The sequence below is a fragment of the Mauremys reevesii genome, linkage group 13 (assembly GCF_016161935.1).
Source record: "Mauremys reevesii isolate NIE-2019 linkage group 13, ASM1616193v1, whole genome shotgun sequence".
NCBI classification, from domain to species: Eukaryota; Metazoa; Chordata; order Testudines; family Geoemydidae; genus Mauremys; species Mauremys reevesii.
Window position 1 is genome coordinate 33587170 of NC_052635.1, and position 18059 is coordinate 33605228.

The 18059-nt window shown below is 45.0% G+C and overlaps 1 protein-coding gene across 1 annotated transcript in view; it reads left to right on the top strand.

The window, feature by feature from the left end:
* The window catches only part of SLC9A8 (solute carrier family 9 member A8), a 55676-nt gene extending 48909 nt beyond the window's left edge, over positions 1–6767 (top strand). The window contains exon 17 of the mRNA XM_039497750.1: positions 716–6767. Coding sequence (XP_039353684.1) covers positions 716–823 — 108 coding nt within the window. The 3' untranslated portion in view covers positions 824–6767. The remainder of the gene's footprint in view (positions 1–715) is intronic.
* Positions 6768–18059: the final 11292 nt, after the last annotated feature.

Sequence of the window (18059 nt, forward strand, 5' to 3'; positions counted from 1 at the left end):
CTTCAGGCTCTCTACAAATTATGACTGAGAGGTGTGTACTGCTCTACTCTTCTCACTCAGAGCCCCCGTAGACTCTGGGCATTTTCCCCAACATGCTGTGAAATTCAGCATTTTTTGTTGCGGAATTCACCGTTTTGCTGCACCAGGCATGTTTTGTTTTGTCTCTGGGCCCAGGTAAAACCTGCTTCTTGCTCTGGCGCCTTTCCCTGCAAGAGAAAATTAATTAGATTCCAGTGCATGCTCCCCGCACTGTTCCATAGAACCAAGCGGATGGGTTGGGAAACCAGAGCTAGAGTCCACATGTGCCAGGGAGCCAGAATATGGGCTGCTGGGAGAACAGAGCAGCATCCAAGGCCTGGGAAGATAGGATGAGCCACTGAAGCTGACTACAAGCTTCCTGCTTCAACCTGACGCACATACAAAGAAAGGTGATTCGGAGCCAGGCCACCCAGAAAACATTACTGCTGACAGCTCAGCTCTGTGGGCCTCTGGAGAACACGGGGAAAAAAATCTGTCATCAGAATTAATCGTTGCTGAAAATAACCACTGACAGATTGTACATTGATGTTTATTTTCCACTGTGAGCATAATTGTGTCTACGCTTAGGGACAGAAGCGATGGGAATGAAGGGTATTTAATGAAGATACGGTAAATCGTCACTCTCACTCACACGGTGCTGTATCTAAACAGCAATTTTGATTTCCTTTTGCCTTAGGACCTACATCATGGACGCATACAGATGAAAAGCCTCACCAACAAATGGTATGAAGAGGTACGACAAGGACCCTCAGGGTCTGAAGATGATGAACAAGAGCTGCTATAGCAGGCTAGAGAAGGAGAACTGTAACAGGTTTATCATAGAGCACCAAAAACTAGATTTAAGTAACAAAAGATTCTGACTGTACAAAAGACCAGGGTATTAAGAATGAAGACGTCCCAATGCAGGTCCCACCATGTGCTGTTGTACTTAGGTTTCACAGAACCAGCTACACTGTACTTCATAAGACCAGTTGCTGCAGGACCCCCTTACAATAACACAAAAGCAGTATGTGGGCTGAGGTTAGAGCTGTACCTTTTAATTCTGAATATCACAGCTCTTGTAAGTTTCACTCAGCCCATGCAAAACTGCATTGAAATAACCTTGAAGAAGAGTGTCTTCCACTCTGATCTAAGCTGTAAATGCATGTTACAGTACAGGTTCCGTAATACAACTCCACAAAACAGAATGAGTTGCACTTTATTGTATACTTTAATACTCATTCATGTCTTGGGGAGTCATGATGGTTTATACTGTGAATTTGTGCCAGTAAGAATAATTGAATCTTTGTCTGGAACAAAACTGTAATTTGCATATTATGGATCCAGAATGCATAGTGAGCCCCCAGACAAGAAGCAGATACTGTGCATGGACAAAAGCACCAGAACCTTTTAAATACTCAGTGTGTCTGCCATTGTTGTTGGTTTTTTAATGTTGAAATGACTTAATCCACAGTACTTGCCATTGCCTAAAGTGTGTTTTAAGGAGAAAGCAGCATAGAACTGGATTTGAAATCCATAGATTTTTTTTTTTTACTTATCCCCCCCATCCTCCTCCCTCCACACATACACTCCTGAAACTTATAAATGGTTACACTTTTTTAACAAAAATTATAATAAAAAAGGTTGCTCCTAGCTGGCACTACAGGCTTTGAATCTCAGGAAGCAGCCATTTTTGCTTTGCCTAAATTCCTGAAATGTCCCTAACACGCCTGAGGGTTCATGAGGCATGTAGGGAGGTTTTTAAATTCTACAGGCACCAGTAGCAGGCTTTTCCATATAGGTTTTCATGGTGCACACTTACTGTGTTTCAGCTACAGTAAATACAAATTTTTATTGCCTAGTTGGTCATTTGCACATGTTTGTAAAAAAAACAAAAAAACACCACTTTACTGAGCGTTTTCAATCATGGATCTGTTGTATTGTTTCTGGACAAATAAAGGACACTTCAGGAATGTATTCAAAAAGCATAACTGCTCAAAATCCTAAATATGCATTGACTTACTAGTTTTTCATGTGTGTGTGTTCGGAAGCTAGTCCTGGTGTTTAAGAAAAAAAAGTGCAGCAGTTTCTGGCTAATCTCTCTGGTGAGCATTCTGTACTTTCGAGCCACCGTTAGTGGTATCTGCACCCCCTAAATCAATACAGATTAAGGCAAGTAGGGAAGTGGAGTAAAGTTTTGGTTCCCTTTTCTACATACCTACTTTGAAACAAGTCTAGTGGCAGCACTTGATGCTGGCAGCTTTCCAACAGCTGTAAATTAGACATGCTAACGTTAGGCATTGATATCTGATTCATTTAGCTTTGAAGCAGAGCATTACTGAATATGTGGGTCTGCTGAAGCTATATCCTGTGCAGAAGCAGAACTGTTAGAGAATGTCTCCCTCATTCGTGAGAGCACAATGGGTGATTTGCATGATGCTGCCATTAAAAGGTTGATCGTATAGTCCAGCCCTCCTCACTTTAATTTCAGACTCGCTTCTGCATTTTCACTTAAACTAATTAATCTCACTAGGAAAGAACACTTTTTGCGGGGTAACAAATCAAGTAACTTCTCTCTGCTAATCAACCATGAAATGCACTTTATTTCCTACCCTTGTACGTGAACAGAATTTGGCTTCATGCTTTATAGAACTGGAACATGCTGTGTAATGTGAGCATGAAGAGGAATGAAGTCAGATTGTTTCCAGTGTTGAGTACTGAAGAATCACATCTTGCTTGTTGTTTGGGAGGAGAACAGATCTGTAAAGAATCATACTAACGAGACTGAAGGAAACTCTAACATTAGATCTTTCTAACTAGTCCAGAGTTAGGGGTATATGCTTGAAAACATTGTTTAGGATGTGAAAACCCTAGCTGCAGTACTATAAGGTAGGTGTGTGTGAGAGAGAGGGAGAAAAATGTAAATTCCACTTTCTAATACAGCTATTTCCTCAGGTGCCCATCCAGAGTAAGCGCCCGTTTGTATGAGGTTTTTTTATGGGATGTCACACTTGCTCACAAAGAATAGTTTAAGCTGTAGGGGCTAGGAACCTTTTGAGGTTGCTGAGTATATGAGGATCGCTTTGCCAGATGCATATGCTCTTGGCTTACAGGAGAATGGTAGAAATTGTGTTTTAAAAAAAAGATTGGTGAGACCCAGCTTTCCCCGTTCAAACAATGGGTTGCGTGTTAGACAGCAGTTCCTGTTGTTTTGATGCACTATGGTAAATAAATAATTGAGGTTAATTGTCAGTTCTTGGAGATATTTTTGTATCATTGAGATGTCAATCATTTCAGCTTTCTAGTAACAAATAGCAGCTGTTGTCCTGATTTACCTGTTCCTAAGAATTGTGTGGTGTAGAACACAGTGGTACCAATTCTTGGCTACGGCTGCGTAGTGCACTGCGCACCCCCAGATGGAGCAGGAGAGCTGCAAAGATAGTTTTAAGTCACTCTGTGCTCCCTTTGTGCCAGACATAACTTAGAGCACCCTGAAGGCAGCTTTAAGATACGCTAGCTGCCAAGAGCTCCAAGGGACTGTTATGGCACCCAGGGACTGCCAAGGTGCAGGGAAGCCTTGGCCATACCTCTTGTTCTGTAGACATTTCACAGGTTAGCTGTGGAGAGAAGGGGTGGCACGTGAGGTGCTATGTTGCCTCTTGCACCACTGGAAAGTCCCCTGATTGCCCTGTGGCTCTTAGGATGGGTTTAGAGCCACTTTGTAATGGTGCTGCAACATAAAACAGCCAGAGATCAGAGCCACTGTTCTCGGTTAGCTAGTTACTTCACTGAAAGACGAGGCAATCTATCAAATGAATGAAATTCTATGCCAATATATCAGTCTTCTGCGGAAGTTAGATTTCATCATGATAAATTGGTCATTTCCTGCCCTCTGCTGGTAATTTTTGAAAATACAGTTAGATCTAAGTGAGGAAACGTTTGCTGCAAATAATTTAAGACACATTAAATGGATGCAATGAACTGATATTTTCTAAATTAACAAAAGCAGCCTGAAACTCCTAATTTCAAGGCATATTTACTTTATTTAAATGTAAAAAGCATCTGTGCAAAAGCTTTAACAACGAGATCCTATTTAATGGATCTATCAAAGACTTGCACATGAGAGGAAAGGATGGGTTTGTGGTTAAAGCACATCACTGGGGAGTCGGGACTCCTGGGTTCTAGTCTAGCTTTGCTGCAGAATCACTGTGTGACTCTCAGGCAAGCCAGTTAGCCTTTGTGTGCCTCAGTTTCATTAGCTTATTCTGTTTTTTCTTAATTTGTGCCTTTAGGATTGTAATCGTTTCAGAGACCTGTTTGTGAGCCATGACCTGCCCCTGCCCAGCTCTTTGTACATTTGCAGGACTATAGAATTGAGGTGCCACTTCAGGTAATATTTGAGAGCTTCAGAGACAGTGAGGCAGGCTTTGTGTGAACCATTCTGAACATCACATTTTAGTCTTGCTACTTGCAACAACTGGGTTTTTCCCTGAATACAAGACAGGGAAGAACCATTCAGTTCTGACACTTTATGGTGATGACTGATTTGTAGGTTCATTTATAAATGTGTTGGCTTTTCTGTGGCATTGATCACTCTACTGTGGGCAGCTCAGACATGAATGGATTTATCTTTACAACACTTGTGTGAGGAAGGCCTATATTATTACTCCCTTTTCACAGAGGGGAACCGAATTAGAGAGAGATCAGTGGCTTGCACAGGGTGCCACGCAATGGCTGTGGCAGAGTAGTGAATTGAATCCAATTCCCAGTCTGATACCACAACTGCAACCCCATCCTTCGGCTGGGATCTCAACTTTGAGTAGCTTTCATTTGAAAAGGGAGCAGAAATCATGTTTAAATGGAGACTGTCAAGGTACAATGATTAAGAGACCGTCCTCTCGCCTTTTGAGAGCACTGTTAAGATCGGCCTCAAATCCAGTGTTTGCTCGCTTTCTCCAAGCATCCACGTGTGAGTTTGTCCAGTCAGTTCTTGTGCCACTTGCTGACCTTACTCCTGACTACTTCTAGTGCTCAGTCCAATTTAGTGAGAGTCCTCCTATCACAAATATGAGCAATGGGTCTTGGAATAATGTCAGGGTTATAAACGTGTTTGCTAAAAGGGTGGTACATGAGGGCAGGTGTCTGAATGTAGGGAGTATCATTCTTGCGAAGTTGACACAAGCAGGCTAACAATTCCCAGCTAACAGCTCTTCTTTACAATTGGGCGTGTGTCTCTGAACAGCCTGTTTCATGGTCCATAGATAAAGGATTCTGTAGCGCCAGCAAAAAAGTTTGAGCCAAAAGCTAGGATTTGCTTCTCTTCCATGTACCACCAGAAATTTTGTTCTAGCAACATGAAGACATTGAGACTGCCACTGCTGTAAAAAGCCCCCTCTTCACCATACTGAAGACACAAAACCGTACCGCTTTTACGAAAAATCCTAAACTGTTGACAGTATTATCCCCTGTCCACCCGCCTGCAAAATCCCATGTCAACCTATGGCCAGAGTTTCCTGTCAATTACAGTGGCATAACTCCATTGAATTTGACCACTGTAGAAAGCAGATTCCAGAGCAAAACAGCTGTCCACTGGGCCTAGACATTCTGATCCAGGCAGCATTAGCAAGAGACCAGCAGAAGGTTATCAACTTTTATAATCTCTCCCAGCAATTCTACAGCTCCTGTCATCATAGTAGGTCAGTGTCTGAGTTAGACAGGACCAATCGGGCTAGGAAGATCAATAGCAACATCTTGAATTATAGTTGGAAGGGACTAGGGTGGCTGTGCAATATTGGGAAATATCAATGCAAAAGCCTGTAAAATAATATAAAATTTCTGGGTAGATCTGATGTCTCCATTACCTTGGAGATGAACGGATTGTCAGAGTTCCAACTCGAATGAACATCAGTTTACTTTGTATCACTGCCATGCATTTTATTTAAAGAGGTAGGATGAACATTCTGGCTTGGCTATATTTCAGTGTTGAGCATTTCCCATTGCTCAGAGCTTCCACTTGAATTGCTAAAGGAAATGGCTAGCATGAGTTGCACTATTTTAGCTGTAGAGTTTCTTTGAAGGTGAGCAAAGCGCACTGCTAGTAAGCTTTCTTGGAGGTGAGGCTGCCCTTGTTGCTTCTGTTTAACAGTTTTTAGTAGAAGTTAAGCTCGCAGAGATCACTGATGGACAGGGTGGACAACTGAGGAAAGTGAGGAAACGGTTAGTCTTGAAACTCAAATGGGAGAGGGGAGGGAGATGGCAAAGGAAGGTTATTTGCACTACTCTGAGATTTCGTAGTCAGGGCTTTTCTGTAAAGCATAAGCACAGAAGGAAACCTGGTCATACAAATACTTTTGCAGTCCCTCCCAACCCTAGCCTCTGTAGTGCTTGGTAAAGCAATATACTAGATTGAGCTGAATGAAACCTACAGATAAATAACTTTTACGGGGTTGGAATCACAGGCTGCCTGTTTTATCTGTGCTCAGCAGCTAGTGTATATGAAAAATGTCCAGTTATATGCTCACCAAGAGAGGCTCAAAACTGAAGCATGATCCTACACTCTCTTCACCCATTGTGTAATGTATTACCAATAAATGCAAGGTGGCATTTGGTTCCATTCTGTTATGTATCATTTGAAACTGTTTCTAGAGAGGTCCTGTACAAATTTTAGGGGTTCCACTACACCATGTTTTCATGCACTTGTGCACACCTGGGTATTAAATAGCCCACAAAATGTATCCAGAGTGTTTTTTTTTAAAAAATGGATCTTGAAAGGCTGCAGTGATTTAAGATAGTATATGTGGAATAGCACTGCTGTATCAGGGTTCATGCTGCAGTGTGTAACCACATGAATGAGGCTATAACTGTACAGCCCTGGCTTTGAATTGAGTAGCTTCTCACATTTAAGAATTTACTTTCTAGTTTAATGGAAATTGAGAGAGACATTCTTCTGTTGGAGAACGCATAGAATCATAGGACTAGAAGGGACCTCAAGAGGTCTTCTAGTCCAGTCCCCTGTACTCAAGGCAGGACCAGTTATCCCTGACAAGACCACCCTGACAGGTGTTGTCTAACCTGCTCTTAGAAATCTTGTGTGACAGAGATTCCACAACCTCCCTAGGTAATTTATTCCAGTGCTTATCTACCCTGACAGGAAGTTTTGAAGCCCTTTAGAATAAATGGGAACTCGTGTCTAAAGCCATGCTCATCTGGTTGAGGAGCTACACAAATCTAAATACACAGTTTTAAATTATTTGGCTCTATAATGCTCTTGAGAGATCCAGAGGAGTTGGGATGGCGCAAGGTTCACACCATAATTATTGTATTTAAACTCTGACACTAACGGAATGGGAAATAGCTACCCCTTCCCCTCATGTAATTTTATTGCATGATCCAGAAGTTTTGCTTTTGATCGTATTATTGCAACAATAATGCAACATGTAAAACATGTAAAAATTGACCTTTCAGCTGTTGAGCAACACTATAAAATTTCACAGGTTTTTCTGTCAACTTTCCTCCCTCCCTCTCCCCCTCGTTTCACCCACCCCCCCCCCCCCGACTTTGCAGTGAAATATGAACACCTCCAATGTTGTATATACTTTGAAGGACAAATGGAATCTAGGCTGTGCAAACAAGTTTCTCCAGCACTTTTTAGTACAGCTTTAAGTAATCGGTGTTGCATCCAAACAAAAGTTATATTGATGGTCATTTTCTCCAAATCCTGAATTTCAATGAATGTCACAGTAAATACATTCCATATCTAAAACACAGTTTAAAACCCAGCTGTGACAATTGTATTCCCAGCAAATTATTCAGGCTTTTTACTCAAATGACATGTATGAAAACATACATTTCAATTTCTGCTCAAATTGATAGTGGAGAAATGCAGGAATGGTGAAGGAAGCTGATAGTCCAGCACTTGTTAACACTGTATAGATGTTTTAAATTACTTTATTTGCATGCATAATCATGGACTACTTATGTGCAAATTAAACCCACAATTCTGAGAATCTGGGCACAGATATCTTTTGAAAATTGCCTTATGATTGTAACTGGGGTCTCTGTTTTACTTTTTATCAGATTCCTGCCTTTGAGAAATGGTTCTTATTGCAATTAATTTTTTAGTAAATGTGTGTTATTTATAAGGGGTGTACAGAATCCAAACAGACATATTTGCCTGAGCAATATAAACTTCATGGAGTTGTAAACTGAATAGGACATTTATTTATTTTGAAATAAAAGTTATAACCAGAAAACTGCAGTAATGTGTCTTATTCCAATACTACAGGACGTGTAATGTGTGATGTAATTCTGCTTCATACTATTCATGATTTATTTTGATTTATTGCTGTTTCTGTAGGGTTCACTCTGCTAGTGTTTGAGTGCTAAATACAACTGAAGTAGTGTAGCGTAGCTGCAGTTTGTGCCATGCTGGTAGAAATCAGAGATAGAAAAGACCAAATAGTCCACCTCTCTGCCAGGCCGGATTGTTCTGTCAATACATTCCAGATGTGCATGGTGGCCCTCACCCCACATGCTGCCTATCTCCCCCATGCAGATGTGCAGTATGTGGTGTATTGGATTGGGGCTGCTATGGTGTATGACCCTGCTAGCTCTGAGCTCAAAAGTTAGGTCTAGTTTTACCTGGGGTTGGTAGGGGTGGGCGGTCAGCATCGTGTATTCTACAATTCTCCCTTCCTTCCTTGTTTACTTTAAAATGTCTTGAAATCCAGTCTTGTTGTATTAGTTAAGTCCTGGAAGTGTACATCAAGTTTAGACTAAGTGTTGTTGGGAAAAGCTGTAGAAAAACTGAGGTGGCTCAGGTGAGGGCTTAGAAATAAAGCCTTTTGTCTTGAAGTCACAGGTTCAAAACCTTTTAGACTCCTCATCTCACAGTGGTTTGATATTGAATGTGACATGAGCTGGTGAGCTCCAGACAGTTCTTAGTGGGCTGATACACACCCTCTCCAGCAGTAGACCATGACTGAATTAGCAGTGTGCCTACCCCTGCTCTAGAGGGTAGGTTATCATTTTTCGTCAAGGTCCAGACTCAAGAGTAAATAAATAAAAATAATTCATTTAATAAAATAATTTAATACAAATAAAAAGATGTTGGGGTCCATTCAAAAGCATCTGGCGGTCCAGATTTGGCCCATCATCTGCCTATTGACAGCCCCTGTTCTAGAGCCTAGAGGTCACTGGGTGAGGAAACTTGCATTATTGCTCTCTGTTCCAAAGCGACTTATTGTTCCAGAATTTGCATTTGGCCCTCTTAGTGACCCAGCCGCTAAGGCCTATCGACACACAAGTTGCATCAGTCTAACCCCAAACTGCTTTCATTTAAAACAAAAACCACCCACACAATGCAGCCCCATTGGGTGGACACAAACTGATTTAAGAGTCCCTTATATGAATTTAACTTAAGTTGGTAAAGAACTGGCTTAAGTGCCATTGATACAAGGCACATTCACTGATCTAAACTTCGACAAAGGCCCAAATCATTTCTGAAAAGAACTTGAGCATCCAGGAGAAAAGTCATCTGCAGCTTTTCCTATAACAAGGTTATGGGGGGCTCTCCCTATTTTCTGCACTGGTTTGTGGCCATGTTCCTTTTTACTGAGCCCATCCACAGGAGAAGGTAGCTGGCGACATGGCCTTTTAAGCCAGCCAGGAGATAGTGGCACCTAGGAGCCTCAGGCATGGCATGGCCCAGGACCCCACTGCACCAGGCGCTGCATAAACAAAACAAAAAGCCCCTGCCCAAAGCAACAATACTAATTCGTGTTGCACCTAAACTGAACCATTCTGCTGCTTTGAGGCGATCGCTGGGGGTCATAGCACCCATTGCAAAGCATGCTGAATTAGTGAGCGCAGAGCCTGTTGACCTGCCGCTATTTCAATAAAACATTAAGAAAAACACTGTGGGGAAAGCAGGGGTTTTCCCCGGATCAGTTTGGTAACATTTAGAAAAAGGCAGCTTTTGAAATGCAGTTCGTATGCCAAGGCAAGATCATAGCCCCATTAAACCTTCTTCGGAGTTGGCTTGACCTAAAATTCAGCCATCTAAGTATTCAGCCTCCCTGTCTACCGAGCCTCTTTCAAAACCAAGGCAGCACCAGTGACAGGCCTTTGTATAGTTTAAACACGGGTTTAGAAGACAAACCCTCACCACTAGAGGACAGCAGTGATTCATATTTACATTCCATTTGTGGCCTATGGATATAGGTGCTTGCTAGGCAAGGCATCAGGGAGTAACACAATGAGCCTATAAGGGTCAAGGCTGGCAAGGCAATAAGCGTATTTAATTGAGTCATAAAGCCCAAGAAGCCTTAGCATAAGCAGCTCACCAGGAGTAATCATAGAGCACCAGCAGTTTAGTCGCAATGCTCTAACCAACAGGGACATGATGCCAGCTTAGACCATCTTTAGATACTTTAAGTTGGGGGGAGAAATCAGCAGACATTTGATGACCAGATGCCAGGGTAACTGATGTATACGTGTGGAGGTAAAAGGCCTCGTCACCTACAGGAAAAGGGCACCAACATTGTGAGGAGAGGAAATACAAAATATGGGAAAGGGACAGAAGTCCCTACTGAATATGCATTAGGCATAGTGGGAGTCCGCATAACATTACAGAAACTGTAACCCAGCCTGCGTGACGTGGGAGATGCCAGGACGATGACCAGACTGATGACGATGGTGGTGAGGATGATCAGGATAATAACCAACACTTCAGGCTTTTCTGCAAGTGGTGGGCAAGTATACGGATGCTCAGATGCTGGATGTTTTGACCATTTTATATTATCTTTGTCTACTGTGCTGGATGGGAGTGTTTGTGCTTTTGTTAACGGGGCTAACAAAAATATTACAAGGGCAGAACCCGTTTCCTAAGCATAATTGCCTCTCTCATGCCCAGCAGAGCCCATGTAATAACTAAAACTTCAGGATCTGGTCACAAGGCCAGTCCCTGCAAAGCTAGAGTGTAAGTGGTATTTCTAATCAATCAGTCAGTCTATAATTATAAGTAATCAAATGAAAGAGAAGGTGGATGAGGTAATATCTTATTGGACCAACTTCTGTAGGTGAGAAACAAGCTTTTGAGCTTCCACAGACCTGTTCTTCAGGTGTAGGAAAGGTGCTCAGTGTCCCAGCTAAAATTCCTTCCCTAGACCTGATCAACAGGTCTGAGGCAGCTTGGAAGCTTGTCTGTCTTACCAATAGAAGTTGGTCCAATAAAAGATTATTAGAGAATATTTAAAAATAAACTATACAAAGTGTTTGAAGCGTCTGTTATTGTGTCATTGGGGGTAACATACAGGTTGTAGGGGGATGTTAGCGTTTTGGTATTGGACGGCATATACATATACACAGTCTGTCATGTCCCCAATGCGGGGTATACGGTGGGTGAGTTCAAGGTACAGCCAGCAAGCAGTGAGGGTACATCACTCATACAAACAGGTTATGGATAGTCGTGGGCATGAATAAATGAGCGGACTGGGTAATGATGATAGGATGACCCTCACAGGGCAGAGTTCAGTTTGGTTGGTTCAGGGCTCAGGGGATAAAGTCCAACAGGGGAAGTTTACAGGTCTCTTCCCCCTTGTGGGTGCACGAAGTCACGCCGGCTCACTCTTGGTATTGACGGTGGCCGGTGACGTGCTCTGTGTAAATGTCTCTGGACCACCGAATAGCGTCCGAGACCATTAGGCATCTCATGAGCCGCGCGTAGTGACGGCCCACCCCACAGGTCCGCAGCACGCGTTCATTAAGGGGGTCCCAGGCGCCCAAGGCCCCAACGATCAGAGCGTCGGTGTAGACCTCGTAGCCCTTTGCTACCTCACCCACCTTGTCTCACTAATATCCTGGGACCAACAGGGCTACCCCACTGCTTACACAATCGATATATCAGTTCACACATTGTTTGTAAACAAAACACTGTTAGCCACATTTCTAAAGACCAATTCTGCTCCTCCCATCAACAGAATGTAGATGCTTAATGACCTGCCTGTTCCTATAGTCAAGTAATACGAGCCACAGTCTAACAATGGCAATGTCAAGAAAAGAGGCCAAGGGCTAGATCCTTAGCGGCTGCAAGTTGTCCTCAGGGTTCTCTCAATGGATTCCTCTGTCATGATGGTGCTCTAACAAATTTACACCAGCTGAGGCTCTGTTCCCAGGTCTCCGTCCATTTGATCACAGTTGTCTGGAATGGTAGCTGAATCTTTTCAAGACCAAAAAAAACCCCAAACCATCAATTGCCTTAATATTACTAATGAGCTGCTACAGTGGAGATCCTATTACACTTCATTTTAATGTTCTCCTTGACTTATTTTCAAACTGAAAGCTATTAGAGGTAGATGATGGAACAGTGCCAACCTCTGTCAGATGTCTTCATCCCATACTGTCACAGGGTGCCTGGGCCCTTTAAAGGGGAAATGGGGCCAGCTCCACTTGTTCCCATGATTTGCTGCCTCCCAGCCTGAGAGCATGGGACGAATGGGGTCACACATGGGCCTCATAAAAGGCCAGAGAGAACTCAGGAAGTGAGAAAATACAGGAAGCAGGGCAGGCTCCTGTGGGAGGCCATGAAGCAGGGTCAGCCAGAAGCTGCTGAGTCCCCTGGGAGGGGAGGCAGTGGGAGCCTGCTAGGAAGGAGATTCAGGGCAGAAAGCTGTGGGAGACAGTGCTCAGTTAAAGGGCAAAGAAGAACGCTGCAGGGCCCAGAAATAGGGGCAAAAAGCAGGGAACTTCAGTGAGAGGTGGACTGCAAGAGGGACTCCAGGGAAGGCAGCCCGGGAGTTAGTACTCTACAGCAGAGAGGACTGAGGACAGAAGATGGGGCTTGTCTACAACAGATGCTATAGGCTAGCGGCACAACTATGGCACTGCAGCTGCCCCTGTAGCATTGTAGACACTTGCTACAGCGATGGAAGGTTGTTTTTTTTTTCCATTGCTGTAGTTAATCCATCCCTCCAAGAGGCAGGAGCTAGGTCAATGGAAGAATTCTTGACAATTCAATTCCTACCTGTGCCACACACCTCTGACTTTGGGATCTCTGTGCCTCTGTCCCCTATCTGGGCAGTGGAAATCATACTCCCTTTTGTTAGTTTTGTATATTTAGATTGTCAGCACATCGGGCAGGGCCAATCTCTTACTATGTGTTTGTACAGCTGCATTATGTGTACAGTTTGTACACACCCCTGTCCAGAGGCCACTACAGTAATAACATTGTTGCTGAATACCCAGATAGAAAATTCAGGCTCTGTGAAGTGTCTTAGCCATAGCAAAGGTCTGCTGGTTTTCCTGGCAGCTGTGAACTGTGCCACTGAGCACGTGGCTCAGATCACTGACAACACAGCAAGGGAATCCCACGTGCAAAATTCCCCCAATGGCAAAGCCCATTTGTAGAAAGTTTTATCTTGGGTTTGCAGCAGGATCTAGCCAAACTGCCCAAGCAAAGGAAGCAAGTGGTTCTACAGTGGAGCTGAGAAAACAACCAGCAACATCTTTACATGCATCCCTGTTCTTGGCCCTCTTTGCCATTGTTTTCCACACTGTTACAACAGTTGAAAGGACACCTAATTTGAGGCACATGACGTTGTTGTGTTACCCCTTCCATGAATTCTCCTGCAGCTGCACAGTGGTTGTCGTCGGCCTTTCTTCATGGTTCCAATTCTGTCAGGCTGTACTGGTGCATGGAAAGAGAACAGGTGTTAGAGCAGGGGAATGACCAAGAACCGTGTGCAGAGCTGTCGTAGCTCCACATCTAATCAGCACATTTAGACTCTCAGTGTGTGAGGGGCTTTGAGAAAGCAGAGGGATGCACCAGGAAATGCCATTTCATGGGAAGCTAGCCAGCTGCTTATTCCCTAAACGCTGATGGGCAATGTTGGAATCCAGGGGACCTCATGTCATTGAATTAGCAGAGCTCCAGCTCTCTGCAAGGCTTGATACCTTTTGGGGTGGCTGTTACTTGTCACTCAGAGTGAGCCAGTCTGGCAAGAGCTGGCACACTAAGTTATTAGAAGGCAAGTCTGTGCACCATGGTGATGGGCGCAGCACAAGAACCTGAAATAGCACAGACATGAGAAGGCAGCTTAATCAATATTTGATGTTCAGTCTCAGCATGGACGGCAGTTCTCCAGGCGTACAAAGAAATTAACATTCCAGCAGCTCTGCTGAAGTGGCATATTTTTGAGCGGTGGCTTTTTAAACAATTTTAAACAAATTAAAAGCTATGGATTGTGCTCCATGCAATGCTAAACTTTTAAAGTGGGGTGTTGATTGTGCCAGCTTGATGGAAACAGTCTGACTGGCTTGTGTTCACAGAATTCCTTCCAGCAGCACAGAGCAGTTTTCACAGAATTCAAGAGGAATAAAACTGACATTCTAAGATGGGACTTTTATTATGAGCCTCTTGGTCCAGGAGTAGCTGGAAAATGGCTTCTAGGCCAGGTTGTGACTGCCAAGAGATAACAGTTCCACTGCATGGGGAAACAGCTGGGTGTAAATGGGCTTTCCCAGTAAGCTTTGCTCAGTGAGTTTCTCCTTTCAGAATGCCCCGGTTCATAGTCTGCACAATTGAATAGACCCAGTCATTGGTCCAATAGAGTATCCCACAAGAACAGCTGTTGCCACCTTTCCTCAAGCAAAAGTTGAGCAGAAGCTGTTTTAGTCTGAGGAATACAAAGCCCCCAGTTCTATTTCCTTAAAAACAAGGCATAACCTGCATTGTACAGAAAACCCTCTAAAGAGTGAGCAATCTGATCTTTACGTGTTCTCCTCCAAGCTGTCTTCAGAGGAAGCATGTGAAGGCTAGAACATGAAAAAACGACCTGTTGTCTGTTTATTAGCTAACAGAACCAGGTAACACTGAGCTCATCTAGGCTCTAGCTTGTAAGTGGACTGAGCTAATTAACCTTTGAGCTCTAGGAAGAAGTGTGCAGAACACAGTGCTTTGAAGGTGGAAAGCATAGTGTACATGCTGAGCCCTGAGTGGTCACTGGTATTGCACAGTCAAGATGTGGCATGTAGGCACTGTGCTAATGCAACCAGGCTAATGGGGTAGGGCCAGATTCTCTCCTGTCTTCTGCCCTGGCCAGCAGAGCGCACCAAGGCTGGGGAGCATATGCTGCCAACCCTGGGGAATGTTTAAAGCCTGCCTTGTTCACTTCTTTATTGCAGTAAAATCCAGAAGTGATACAGAAGCAGCTTTGGGGCCTGAGCAATGCCCGTCCCTCAGTTATTGTGCATGAAGTCTTGGTCAGCGGTTTGGCACAATCAGTGAGCACTTCAGCACAGAGACGTAAAAAATAATAATGATCATTTTGCTGCACAACATAAGATTAAGGTTTAAATTAAGATTCAGAGTAGATCAAAGAATTGTGATAAGAAAATAATTAAACTAACCGCAGGGCAGTAACGACAGGGCCCTAATTGCTTCTGCTGGAAAATCAGAGGAAAGGACTGAAGGGGGATTGAAAAGATCCTATTGTTTCTCCTCTTTCAGTCCCTGCAGGGCCTGAGGCTGTTCCAGCCTGACCCTTGGGGGTTGTTGGGTTGAGTTGGGTTGGGTTGGGCTGGGCTGGGCAGGGCAGGTCACAGGCAAAATGAGGACCTCTCAGATTCAAAGCACCACCCACTGGCTATTACACCTTGGGGAATTCTGCACCACTGTACATGCGCTGAATTCATGACCCCCACAGATTTCTTTGCTTCCCCGCAGAAAAATGACTTTCTGACAGGGAAGCAAAGGGAAGCCACAAGAACGGTCATGCAACCACCCCAAGCAATATGTTTTGGGTGTCCAGGGCAGCTGGCAGACAGCTGAAGGGGGCGGGGCTGGGGACTCCTACCCTGCACTGGGCTCAGCTGCTAATCCCAGCAGGGCTAGGGAAGACGGGACTTCCTTGTCCCATGCACAGCAATTGGGGCTGGGTCAGATCAAACCCCAGATTTCTCCCCAGGTTGCAGGAAGCTCTGCAAAGTCTCTTCGCCCCCACCTGCTTCCTGCACCCATCACTCAGGGGAAGAGACCACTGTACAGGAAGCTGTTCCCCCATCTGCCCAAGCCCTGTGCATCCAGACCCCCTCATACCCAGACCCTCTTGCTAAGCCTCACCCGCCCATGCCCAAAAGCCCGTCTACCAAGCCACACTCCTCCTGCACTTGGACCACCCTGATGAGCCACCTGTATCCAGAGTCTCATTACCGCTGCACCCATAACCCCCAAGAAGCACTTGGGCATCCATACCCCTCCCTGCACCCAGATCCCACCTTCTCCCAGATTGCCCCACGCAGAACTCTCTCAACCCATACCTGGATTCTCCCCCACTCCAAATAAGCACCTCCATACTTAGTTCCTTCCAGGATGAGCCTGCCTGCCCACACGTGGTGCACCTGGCACGGAGGGGAAGGCCCCTGGGGTAGGCCTGGTCCTTCCTCTGTGTCAGGGTCGGGTACAGCCTCATCGCTGAGTCCATGTCCTGCAAGGGAGTTACAGAGTGATCTTCCAGTGGCCAGTGCTCCCCAGTGCCATGCTGGAGCCTTCACATTTATTTGACAAATAACATTTGCAGAATTTTAAAATATTGTGCACAGATGGGTTTTTTGGGCACAGAAATTTTATTTTTTTGGTGCAGAATGTCCTCGGGAATCTGACTATGTTTAAGAAGTGGGGAGAAGAGGCAGCACTGGGCTAGAGTGGCCTCTGCGGGAGTGAGACTCTCCATAGCTCACCCAGAGGAGACGACAGAGGTGTCCTGCTCACTGGAAGAGGCTCTTCTCTGGTACTGCAGCCACCATCACCTTTTCTCCCCAGAGGAAGTACAGCAGCGTGGGAGCAGCATGGCCAAGCAGGATGCTGCCTCCATTGCTCCAGAACTACAAAGCCCACTCTATAGCTGGGTCAGGACAGCAGACCCCTGTTCCTCATTGGTGCTGCTGACAGCAGAGCTGGTGCTGCTGTCAAGGAGGTGAGGCCGGCTGTTCACTGGCCTTTGGCCACTGCTGCTACTTTTCCAGATGGGAGTTTCCAGCGAAAAGTGGAGGACTCACTCCACCGTCCCCCTGCTATCACTGTTTCTGGGTCCCAAGAGACAGGCGCTGTTTCAATCTTAGTTATTCTTCCAGAAGGAAGTGCTGCTCCTGGGGGAAGCTGGGCTCAGGTAGGGTGTTGCCTTTCAAAAGGACAAAGTGGAGGGAGCTTGGCAGAAAGCAGCCAAAACGATGCATGAGCTGGAAAGTCAGAGTTCTGGATAAGAGCTAGGTGTGGGCCCTGTGGCATAGACCTAGGGGAGGCCTGACAGCTGTCTACAGATATGGCAAGGGCCAGTAGAAAGCAGAGAGGGATCAATGATTAGTCATGAATCCATGGGGACAGAACAGCAATGGGCTTCACTGCTTCAGGTCAAGCCAGGCAGAGCCTTAGGCATGTGTTCACACTGGGACATGCTGCCAAGGGCACGGGTGGAATCACATGCCCTAGAGATCCAAGGAGAAACACACGCAAGGACACCCATCTCTCCCCTGTTCTTCCTCAGGACTTGCAGCAAGGCACCATGGGAAAGGGTGGGGGGACAGTCTCAGAAGAGCTAATACCCAGGCGTGTCCATTCCTGCTGCCCCAGGAAGTGGCATGCAGTAAGTGAGCCAGGCACAACAAGGATGTTGGCTCTGAAGCCAATGTCAAAGGGAACCCACTGGGCTGTGATGCTCATCTCTGACAGCCATTTTCCTGTCCCCCTGCTGTCTTGCACATGGCTGCAGCCAGCCCTTGACGTGAAGCTGCAGCATCTTCTGGTTGACCGGATTGTCTCACTCACCTTTGTCTGTGCTACAGGGTTAAAAAGTCTCAGGCTTTCACTCCCCCCAGCTCCTTCTGGAAACATCTCCCTTGACCTTCACTGTCATTTATTTAAGGCTACAGTTCTTTAAAAATGTATTAATGTGGGAATCGTGGCCCAACACAAGGAGGTGGGGGGGTTGTCAAGTTCCTTCCTGGCACAATTCCAGTGAAGTAAGTGGGTGAGACTCCATTGCCTGCAG